At 34.5% G+C, this 12,683-nt stretch overlaps 2 protein-coding genes across 4 annotated transcripts in view; one reads left to right on the forward strand and one right to left on the reverse strand.

Annotated features, from left to right (window-relative positions):
* Window positions 1-2,939, forward strand: part of Sin3A (SIN3 transcription regulator family member A) — an 18,310-nt gene extending 15,371 nt beyond the window's left edge. For all 3 annotated transcript variants that reach the window (XM_018516731.1, XM_018516733.1, XM_018516732.1), the window contains exons 16-18: window positions 1,949-2,106; window positions 2,210-2,345; window positions 2,507-2,939. In XM_018516731.1, coding sequence (XP_018372233.1) covers window positions 1,949-2,106; window positions 2,210-2,345; window positions 2,507-2,758 — 546 coding nt within the window. In that variant the 3' untranslated portion in view covers window positions 2,759-2,939. The remainder of the gene's footprint in view (window positions 1-1,948; window positions 2,107-2,209; window positions 2,346-2,506) is intronic.
* A 3,536-nt stretch (window positions 2,940-6,475) lies between these two features.
* On the reverse strand, window positions 6,476-11,763 carry LOC108767018 (uncharacterized). The gene is made up of 3 exons (XM_018516639.1): window positions 11,027-11,763; window positions 8,259-8,428; window positions 6,476-7,743 (listed from the first exon to the last, which is right to left on the reverse strand). The coding sequence occupies exons 1-3, from the start codon at window positions 11,162-11,164 to the stop codon at window positions 7,608-7,610; spliced, it is 444 nt and encodes a 147-aa protein (XP_018372141.1). The 5' UTR covers window positions 11,165-11,763; the 3' UTR covers window positions 6,476-7,607.
* Window positions 11,764-12,683: the final 920 nt, after the last annotated feature.

Consider the following 12,683-nt stretch of genomic DNA (forward strand, 5'->3'; position numbering starts at 1 on the left):
CACACACACACACACACACACACACACACACACACACACACACACACACAGAGTTTACTCCTCCCTACGATCGATATTTATTATCGATACCTATTCTTCTCCGACTAAACACTAGCTCATGATGAGAACAAATAAACGACAAGAAGACGGAAATATAGCTATTGCGGCTATTCAAGTTTTTAACACACGATTTTTTTTGAAGACATGACGCACGTATATATACACACATATGCGCGCACATACATATGTATATATGTATGTATGTATATACGTATATCACGGAGTAGAGAGAGAAAGAGAGAGAGAGAAAGACCTATCTTTCTCTCGCACATATTACATACATATTTGATGAAAAGGCAGTGTCTTATATATGTTTATATATATGTATGTAATTGTATTGTGTATATAAAAGGAATATGCATATATAGTAAAAGATAATAATATTGTATAGAAGAGAGATATTGAAATACATGTACGATTTTAAATATTATTGTCTGACATCATTTTTTTATACACCACTAAAAATTTATTACTTCTTTAAAATATATTTATTTCTTTATATACCGAGTTTTGACGTGTCTGGTATAAACTTTATTTCTAAAAAGTTTGAAAATGCTACAATTGGAAAATTCAAAGGCAATCTCTTAAAGATTGTCTCTTCAACTTTTTCTTAATCTTATTGCAAATTAAAAGTTACTTAAAGATTATTTAATCTATTTTCTTTTACTTTCTTTTTTGTAGAGTTTTCGAATATTACGTCACGTAATAAATGCCGATTATTGAGAGTAACATATCTCTTTTCTACGATGTATATATTCACACAATTTACATTAATATCGTTGCTAAAATATCAAAATTTTCCATAAGAATTAAAACAGTCCTCTTATTGGTTTTCTTATTTTGACAAAGTCGTCACATGTTGGAATTCCTTTTGTTTTCAATTTATAGATAGAGCTACCAATTAATACTACTAAGTTTAAAGCGACAGAATAATTTTTATAAATTTTATATTTTATTTGCGCGCATGCCTCTCTCTCCCCCTCCCTCTCCCCCCTCCCCTCTCCTTCCCCTTGCCCTCTTTCCATTCTTCGTTCACTCACTTATTCCTTCGTATACAACAAAATAAGCAAATATTAATAAATAAAGATGTCTCAAGTCTATCACATTATTTTTTAATAATAAAAATTTCAATGTTACATACGATATAATCAATATTTAAAGTAGAGTCTCTTGATTTATTTTTTATCAAGTATTACATAATATGTCGCTATATGAAATAGGAAAATGTAACGAAACAGTAATCAGAGTGCTGAAAGTTATACGTATATATGATTCCTTTTTGTATTTTTTTTTCTTTCGTTTGCACGATTCAACGCGCACAACAAATATAAGATTGAATTTCTAATAATCGGAACAAGCTTATCATTCAACACATGCGTTTAGTCTATTAATCTCTCATTATGAGAGAGAGAGAGAGAGAGAGAGTGTGTGTTGGTGTAGAAATAATTTATTTATTTTTCTAAATACTATTCGCATTTGTTGCATTTTTCAAAATTTGTTTAATATTTTTAAGATTATTTATATTAAATTTCACTTTATACCTTTAAGAAATATATGCCACTTTATTCACATTTATTTCATTCTGACCGTACATAGAATGTATTGAAACATGAGAAAAGATTCGATATACGTACATTTTGGACGGACACACAAAACGGGTTTTCCGCCTTACTGATTACAAAATTATTTTCACACATTTATCGATTATAGTACTCCGTTTTATCCACGAGCGTGTTGTGTGGCTATAGAATTCGACCTTTATGATAATTTTTTATAAATCACTTAAAAATAATGTCTTTAAGGTTCTCTTAGTTTATTTCATATATATTCAGTTGTTCGCAGCTGTAAAAATACTCTTACAAATGATGATATATCATGATTGTTGTAGATTGACGGAAATACTTGGGGTTCCTCAGGCAGATCCTCAGCAGGACGTAAACCCACATTTCTCTGTCGTAATATTAAATCATATCGAAAGCATGCCGCAAGATTAATGAGAGGGAAAACATCTTCGCTTAATGCTAATCATCCGGATAAAGTCGCAGAGTAAGTACATTCGATACGTCGGTATGTAATTCGGCATATAAATTTATATAATTAACTTTATTTGTACATATAATTAAGTAACAATATTGTAAATTTGTTGCAGATCAAGCGACACTCCAGACATGATCAATTCCGACGAAACACAATGTAGATTTAATCCCAACAGTTATACCATGCTTTTCATTGTCCATAAGGACAGATTTCTTTACAAACAAAACTCCATGAACCGTGCTAGACGGGTATGTTTACAATTATTTGAATGCTTGGCACCTTTACACCAAACGTTGTGTATAGTCTGTCTTGTTCTGATATTAATTCTCACATCTTTTGCTATATCTCATAGCTCCATCTCACTAAAAGAAAAAAGAAGATAATTGTAAAATATTTTGATTTGTGACAGTGTCATCCAGCTGTAACGAAGCGTAAGGATTCCAAGTTCCATCATTGGCATTCGTTATGGATATCCAAAAATGGCACAGATATTCAACATCGGTTGTGTCAAGATTGGTTGATGGGACGATACGAGAATTTGATTCCTCACAGGACACGAGTGATAACGGACAACGATCAGACACGTTCTCCCTACCGGCAATACAATCGTTTTCGAGTAGAACGTTTGCAATCTGATTTGTTGACAGAGACTTGCGTCTAATCCAATTCGACGGAATTTCTTACCGTCGTTAAAAATTTCTCAATATCACTACATTCGCTATAATTAGTCCTTTTTTTTTCTCTCGGCGAAAATTATTCTTTGCCCGTTCAGTCGGTATGATTAATAAAACTCGAAGCAGAAATTCTTGAAATACGAGTTTAGTTTTGTACAAAGTAATGAATATATTATATACATATATATATATATATATATATATATATATATATCTCTTAGGCAGGTACAGACAATACTCTCGATATTCAAAGAAAGTTTCAACTATAAATTAAATTTGATTCCAAAAATATTAAAGAGAATAAATGGTCAATGGCCGTCCATGTGTTATATGCTATATCATATCATATTATATTATATGTTCGCACACAGAGTTTTATTCTTGGCTATACAGAGGTACATAGGCCTATATTACATACACACATATACAACGATGTATAATAATATACTGTTACGAGTGATTTAATACTTAAATCGCACTGAATTCATAATTAGTCAATTTTTGCCAGCCTCTCCCACTACCTGTATCGCGTTTTATTTTCTTATAAGATTATAACACTCACTCGATAAATCGTGTTTATTTTACAATATCAATATTAGTGTACTACGCGCGACCGGAATTTAATACATTTTACATTTGTACATTTGAATACGGCTTGCGCTTGGTGTTACTTTCGATATTTTAGCAAGTATGTACATATACACATATAGATGCTTATTTCGTTTGAGATCCAATTAGAAATGTCAACTGTATAATAAACTCTTTACACAAGAGAATAAAAAATTATTTCAGTTGACATTTCCAACGTTTGTGTCTTTAATGAAATAAATATATATATGCATCTATATATATAAATATTTATAATTAGACATATATTTTCAAGCATGTACATATATACATCTGCATATGGGTATATATATGTATGTATGTATATATACACATATATATATTTTTTTCATGTATACACGCACAATATATATATGTACATACGCATACATGTATAAACATGTATAAGGAAAGCTTTAGAGTTTACGTTTCTGTTTGCCTTCCAGGCTTTGTAACGTAGAATTATCTTAAAGATGTAAAAACGGTAATGTTCCTGGACAGAGTGCGATAGAACCGAGCGTGCTGGAAGTTTATGCGGTATGAAAAATTAGCCGGAAAGTCATTGACCTCCACACGCGCGCACACCACGCACGATCGTATATGCCTAGTTGTTGTTATGTCTATTTTGTAGCGTATAATTATCAATGTAATATAAAATGCGATTTCTCAATAGTATATATTTTACAGCACATTCTTAAATCTAGTGTATGACTTGCAAATTGAAATGTGATAACAATCGTCAATGAAGTAGTACATTATTGTATGTACATAAGTGGACGTTAATGAACTTGCTCCTAATTACGTCAATCGCCACATAGTTTGTTTCTTTTTAGTAAAACAAGATTCAAGAAAAGTTCGTGCGTGGTTCATATTTGGGAACAAAATGATCACGTCCGTTACACGAATGCCGTGATAAACGATCAACAATTAATAAATTAATAAAGAATGCGATACTTGTCTCGTTTATTTGTCATATTTTTGTCAACTCTCGGAACACATCTGTATGGTAATTATATGTATATTATATCGTCGATGAAAAACTTAGGGGATAAGATAGCCAAAAAGGATATAAGATAAATATTTAATTATAATATAATATAATGTAAGTCGTAATATATATTATACATACCGTAATTTTCATAATACGACACTGTGGTTGTATATTTATTGAAGCATTTCCTCACAAGCGAAGTAAATAGAAAGGAAGCAGAGAGAAGGGAGGACAAACAAGAGGAAAAGTAGAAAATAAGAGAGAGAATGAATAAAATAAAGTAGGGTGAATATAAAATAAATGGTGAAATGTTCAATCCAAGATAAATTGACAATTTATTTGGAGACGTTTCATGATACAATCAGTTTTCAATAATTTTTGCTTTAAATTAAAATGTCATGGATAGCCATAACGCACCCGTTTTTTTGTATTTTGTATAAATTGTCAACAAATTTAAATCAAATATATCGCCATTTATTTTTTTCTTTCTTTGTACATTATTTTTCTATCCGGTCAATTAATATCTCAACACCAAATGAGAGATAGATAGATGAGAGAGAGAGAGAGAGAGAGAGAGAGAAGACGAGAATGAAACGAAAAGTGTGGTCTTCCTGATAACTGATGACTCCTGACTATATATTACTGTATTTTACAAAAAAATTGCTAATTTTTTTAAATATGTGTATGAAAAATAAAAATGTACAGGCAATTTTACTACTCGAAATAATAATTTAATGTTGATATATATTTTGCACACAAATTATTAATAAACTAAATAGTGAAAAGCTATCGTTTTACTTTAGTCGATAATTTTTTCCATAACTATCCGTATACACATATATGTACAACTTGACTTGCTCTTCCTCATATATATTTGTATCGTAACTTTTTTTCAAAATATCCGTTTGAACATGATTTTGTTTGCAAAATCGATGAACCGATTTAAGCCTGAGATCGCGTCGATGGAATTTGCGTCCACAAGAGCTTGCGGTGTCGTCCTCGTGCGCCCCGCGTCCTCTGCCCCGTAATAAATAAACAGTAAAAAATTATTTGCACTTGACTGTGCTTTTCATTGTTTCTCAGGCATTATTTTTGCAAGAATACGCGATATGATATTGAGGAGAGATAATGATATGTTATGCAAAATGAAAAGTCGCAAAAAGTCTTGCAACTTTATTTTATTATATTAAAAATAATAAAATTAGACAATATTATATTAATAGTTATACAATGATATATCAATATTTAATCGTAATAATAGATAACTTACATTTCCTGTATGTTACATAACAAGTGAAATACTGCGTATGAATACAACAAACTGAAATACTTGATCTATTTCTTATTGTTAGGCACGTTTACTTGGCACTAATTACAATGCCATTGATTAAAGTTGTAGCCGGATTAAAAAAAAACTGTGAGGCCTCGGCTGCGTGTCGAGATTGAGACCTAAACGTACCGATACTGTAGAGAAATTTACTTTATAGCATGCTTTGAATCTCGAATTGAATGTTTTCACGCTGACGTTATCTATAAAATATCCGTAAAGATATCATGTGTGTGTGTGTGTGTGTGTGTGTGTGTCGGTAAAATAGCTTTCAAGAGAATTATGTCCAAATGTGTGGATCAAATCTCATCTAAAAACGGTAATGTCATTTTACATGTAAAATTTGTCATTACGTACACAGTCATCAATAAGAGAATATTTTCTCTTATTTAAAAGATTTAAAAAATGAATGTGAATCAAATTATACGTTGTATAATTTGATTCACATTCATTTTCACTCCTTATTGTGCTTCAAGGATTGTACGATACGATGCTACATTCGGCTTACGATCTGCTTTGTTCACGGTTTTGTAGCTCGACAACTTTGCCCGTGCGATTAAAGCTAAAGGTCACGGATAAAATAACTTGCAATCATATTTGTATTTATATATCAACACTTGCACGATTGTCAAGTAGCAGATAAAGCGACCGTGATAAGTTTTCTCTTATAAATAATATATTATCAAATTATTATTATTATCGCTACGATACTACTGCTGCTGCTGCTGCTGCTGCTGCTGCTGCTGCTGCTGCTACTACTACTACCACTACTACTACTACCACTACTACTATTACTACTACAACTATTATATGAAAAGAGAATTATTTTTTGATATTTGGTTAAGTACAAAGAAAGGTAAGAAAATGTAAGAAAAGTGCTATCGCGAATGTTGTCAAAGGCCCGTATTCATCCATATCATTTTATAGCTTTTTAACGCATTTAATAAATATATCAAATTAATGGATTCGATTTTACACTTTCTGCCAAATCAAATATGAGGATCGAAATTTGTCTGTTGACCAAATGGCTGAGTAACTGATTTTTGGCTGAATGTAATAATATAAACAATTTAACAATTTTACATGTTGGGAGTAAACCAAAAGTAAGCGAGAATTTTTAAGATTGTTGGTGTGGCATATATGTTTTACACGCAAATCGATTCTGAAAGACGAGTTTGAATCGATATACACATATGAGTATGAAAGTTGAAATACATTATACATTGCAATAATGTAAACAAAAGTAAAGTTAAGAGATATAAAGATATTAAAAATATACGTATATAAACCACATGGCTCGATATGAATTAATTGATTTTTAATTGCTGCTATTCGTTAGGTTTTCAATCGTATACGCGACAAGCGTCGACCAAGTGCGCGAATTTCCAAGAATTGGAAAATTTAATCATGTATCAAAAATTCTAACAATAACATGTAACATTTTTTACATACATATGTATGCATATATATATGCACATACGTATCGTATTAAAAGTTTATTCCTGATTGTAAAATTGTTAATCCAGCCGACAATTGGAAGGGAATTCACTATCGCATGGCCAGACTGTCGCGCCTGGTGGTAGTGCGCCGTTTATACCTGTAATCATTCCAATTTCTGACATTATACATATATAATATATATATGTATAATAAGGATCACTTTAGCACGATCGCGAGTAACAATCGTTCGATCACAATCTTCTTTGTAACAAAACAAATGGTGCGGTGCAGGTCACTTTTTCATTGAAAATGTACGGTAAAGATGTATTATCGGAAACTCGAAGAGCTGGAGTCATTCAGACGAATCGTGAAAACCATCACGACGACGATGGCGGTAACTGCAGATTTGGCGTGACATAAGTGGTATAAGTATAAGGTACCGATGGCGAAGTAATGAGATGCCGACCTCGTCTCAGAGGGTGTCATCGAGAGAGGGAGACTCAATGTCCTCCGCTGTCGTATTTTGGCGGCAACGGTAGACGTACGCACTCGCGGAGAGATCGTCTCCAACGCGCACGCACTTGTAACTCTCATCCGGGCATTCACAACTGTACAAATCAAGTGAGAAGAAATTATTACAGAGATAGAGAGAAATTGTAAATAATTCGCTTCGCGCAATCTTCCTTCTTATACACGCCTACGTACACTGAGAAAAAAATATAGTCAATTTTAACAAATATTTAGTTCAATAACGCCGACTAAACATTTACTTACAGTAAATAAATATTTGTTCAGTAAAAAAAAAGATTGTTAAATCAAATTAACATTTCTTGTATCAAATAAATATATCTTTATATTTAATAAATATTTAGTTGGCAGTATTCAACTAAATATTTATTAAAATTGACTATATTTTTTTTCAGTGTAACATTAATTTTCTCTTTACTACAAAATATTTTCTCTTATTTAAAAGATGGTTATTTTTACATAAATTAAATTCATCTCTAAATCTGTTCTCGAGAGGAGATGCGCGTATCGGAATGCTTTTAACACTATCATATAGTTAATATCGTATATAGTAATAGAAAAAATATGCATGTAGTACTATAGTAGTAACACTCACGTGTTTCTCATGAAATACTCAATGTTACGCGTATAAGGGTTGTAGACCACCCATCCACAGGGGGCATTATGACAAATTCGTCTCGGTGCGTTTTCCTCGTCGCTATCTTCTGTAGCTCGTGGAATCCTGACGTTTGTTAAGTCTCGTAACAGTACCCGCTGCAACTGTTTCTGTAATTAAACACGTCAAACTCTGTTGTATAATTATTATTATTAGAAACACACAATATTTACATTATTTGACTTGATCATTTTCTACTTTTCTTAACGCGCGCATGTATACGGAAAGCGTTAATTTTCAATTAAATATATATATATATATATATATGTGTGTGTATCGCTTAGCTTTTATGTGAATAAAAGTTCCGTACAAATTCCAAAGTTGCTAGCATCTCGAGAATAACCTCGTCTCTAATTGTAGTTGTAATCTCTAACGTATTGGTCGCATATACAAATATACATATCATCGCATCGTTTCGTACGTTCTTGTTTAGTGCAACAATAAGTTAGTTTAACAATTTATTCAACGTAGGGCGTACAATTAACTTGACGATTCAGTTATTAATTGTGAGCCCCTAGACTTGTGATCGACCATCAGATATGCATCATATATAACTACCGCGCGTTATTACTTTTTGACTGACTGTCACTTTAATTCTCTTTGATGACAATTTTTAATAAATATATATCAGGTATTTTTCTCATACTGTTTTCTCATTCCAATTCAAACATCTCAAATAGTCTTCTTATATAATTTTCGTAAATTCCTAAACACTCGCAAAAATGTCAAAAGATGGAAAAAGTCACATTCTTTTCTTTTTATTCAGTAACAATAATATTCTTGTAGCTCAAGAGTTATCAATCGCATATAGTTGGTATATGCTATAATACGTGTATGTACATATATATATATATATATATATGTACGTATACGCGCGCGTACAAACATACATGTATCTATATTTGTAGTTGATTGTTGCAACAATATTGCAATTGTATAAAAATTTTTACGTGACGCGTAAGTTAATTCCAAAGGAAATTATATGTCGTAAAATAGAAAAAAAAAATTGTACTCCCGACGCGACGCGACGACTTTGATCAATTTTGCGTTAAGAGCCTAGTAGCGCGTTTGGATATTGCGAAATCTCGTGCATTTCTGGCAACGGAAACTGACGCGAACCGCGCAGGAGCGAGAAGAAGAAAGAGAGGAGAAAGATGCTGCAGAGTGACGCACGTTGCTGCAGTGACGTTAACCGCTCAAGACAGTAAATAATAGGCAAACGTCATTCCTTGAATGAAGAGTCGCTAATATCTACCACGCTTATATCTATACAAGCGGACTCGATAGCCCCTCTCGTGTCAAGTGTGATACTGCCTCGTGCGATGTTACTTTATATATATCGTCTTGTTCTAAAATCTTTCATCGTTATTTCTCTTTCGATGCGGCCGAGTAATTAGGAAAAATTTTGCACACACGCATACACCATAGATATATAATATTATATCGTACATACACGCACACAATTAACATGGTTTTCGATCACGTAACGCACGTTTCAAAGTCAAATGATATGAACGTACACATTGCGTTTACTGGAAAGAATAGGAACATTAATACAATCGCGCAATTGCGAATAACAATGCAATGTTAATTTGATAAGCAACAAACAAACATGCGAGTGAAGACAGAGTTCTCTCTCTCTCTCTCTCTCTCTCTCTCCTAGGTAATTATAAAATTATAAAATGAACGAGAGAATTGTGCTCCATATACATATATATATAGTCGTCTATAATTAAATTGCTAGACTTTGCATCTTTTCAGGAATTGGTCATATGATCTCATTGCGATTTCCTCTGACGCTCTGCGATGCACTCGTAGCTATTATGGGATTTGGAACGATTGTAAAGTCACAACGAGAATAGCCTATACCATTCGATTCAATTTAAAATTTAAAATTTAAAATTTAAAATTTATCAAATAGCGAGTGGTTGTCGCATGGCGAAAGAAGACAAGCATGGCATTCTCGAGGTCGTGAGTCGTGACTCGATAGGTTCGATTCATGAATGAAACTACTCGAACCGCCAGTGAGTCTGCGTGTCGATAATGTACGTACGTACTGCACACGCGCGCGCGCACACACACACGATTCTATTCTGTTGTAAATAACAGAATAGAATCTGATAACTGCATCAGAGTAAAAATGAAATCACATCGGCTTACGTACCGTTCGATCAATCTTGTAGCGTACTCTGAAATCGATTAATTCGTTCAATTCCATTACATGCGTCTGTATTTACGAAATGCATCCTAATAATAATAATAATAAAAATACGTTGCGCGATTACAATGTGTATGTACATCACAGCCATTAGGTGTGTATACATAGATACTTGCATGAGGTGTGCGCGCTGATGAGGGTGTAAAGAGGAAGAAACTCTACGATCTCTCTCGAGATTTCGCGAGAAAAAGATCCTCGCTTAAACTTTGTTTCCCTCTTATTCGATTTGTTTTCCGTAGAAAGGCGCGAATCATGACCACAATACGACTAATTAATTATCCGCCGTTTCAACGACTCCCTGATCGGATCACTTTTTCTTTGCCAAAAATTTGCAATTTGTTCTCTCTCTCTCATCATTGAATAGTAATTGTAGCAGCTATAGCAAGCTGGATATATCCGCCAGATTTAATTATCATTCACACACACACACACACACACACACACATTCTTTTCCTTGACTAATGCATAATACGTAAGTATAATATCTTACCTCGGAACGGACCACCGCCGCCGTATCGATGAGAGCTGGGTAGCATAATGTAACGGCGAGGGTGACGACGAGGAATATTCTGACGTTGTGATGACTGGTTTTCGCTTTCGCGCGCGATGGATTCGACTGCATTTCCATTTGTACCTACGTATAAGGCAACGTACGTGTCGAGACTCTCGGAGAGACGATCGCAAGCTTGCCTTCCGAATTAATCTAGGTATATTATATTACCGGCTGCAAAATATATCTTTGTCCGTGCTCGTCTTCGATCCTCATGCGGTCGCGTCGCGTCGCGTCGTAGCGTCGATCAGTCGGAATCAGAATTGAAATTGCACGTTGGCGAATTGCACGCGCGCGTTCGATACGTGAGCGTACACAGCACACTGCGAGCGGCAGCGTGATCAAGCGGCGCGAAATGAAACGGACACGTACGCCTCCGAGAGAGAGAGAGAGAGAGAAAAACTCGGAGAACTGCAGACAAGTTTCTCAAGCGGGGATGTTAACTCGTATAGTGCGACGATGTTAATTAAAGCCCAAACCCAAAAAGATGAGATCAGGCGTCGGGGATGCTAGCTCTTTTTCGATCTTTTAGCTTCTCTTTTCCCACTTTTCGAGATGAGTACCAACCCCACACAGTAGGGAGTATATAGGTATTCAGGATACACGCGCCCGCGCGCTCTCTCTCTTTCAGTGACCGAGTTATATACGCGTCTTCGGAACTTTATACATAGACTGTCTTCTCGCGTATAGAGTGAAGATGCTTTCGAGTCACCAGGGGTTTATATAGGCTGGGCTAGCCGAGGGAGGGGAAAAAGATTTAGGCAGAGAGAGAAACAAGGAAAGAGAGGAAGAGAGCGGAGAGGGAGACTAATAACGAGAGAAAAGAAGAGAGGGAAACTACGCTTAGACGTTAATAATTGTAATAACAATAATAGTAGTAGTAGTCCAAGTAGTGGACTAGCAACAACTAACAACAACAGTAATATATATATGTGATAACAATAGCGACGAATGCGTAGATGGATCTTTCGTCGCTAGTCTCACAATTAGTTGTTATTTTTATTCCTCGCAATTAGCAAGATCGATAGATACCGTGGGTGCACGTACGCGCGTGCACGTACGTGGAGCACGTGTGCCTGAATGACGGGATTGATGGTTGAGACGGGGAAAACGAGGTGTTTTCTGGCTGCGGCACGCGCGCGCGCGCGCGCGTCGATCTGTCTGCCTGTCTGAAAGAGATCACCTGCGATCTCTTTCACGCTGCCGACGCTGCCGGCCTGCTCTTTAGATGCCAACATCTATTAACTTACACACTTTGCAAACTTTACACACTTATTGCCAATCGTTCTTTCCGATCGTCTCCATACTATCACACACGATATAATCATTTCATTATAAACGCCTTCGATTAGTAGTAATATTATAATAACGTATACCATTTCAACTAGGTATTTGTTCGATCCTCTTGCCACTTTGCCGATCAAAAGTTTCATCTCTCATCGTTACTTATATTATTTATTATATATATAGTTTTGGGTATATTTCTCTCACTTTTAGGAAATGTACAGCGTAAACGATCAAGATTCGTTCAACACTAATAATAAAAATATGTAATTGACCACAGCTCGAGGGAGTGAGAAAGTGAGAGAGGAAGAAA

Source organism: Trachymyrmex cornetzi, unplaced genomic scaffold (genome assembly GCF_001594075.2).
Source record: "Trachymyrmex cornetzi isolate Tcor2-1 unplaced genomic scaffold, Tcor1.1 scaffold646, whole genome shotgun sequence".
In the NCBI taxonomy this organism is placed as follows: Eukaryota; Metazoa; Arthropoda; class Insecta; order Hymenoptera; family Formicidae; genus Trachymyrmex; species Trachymyrmex cornetzi.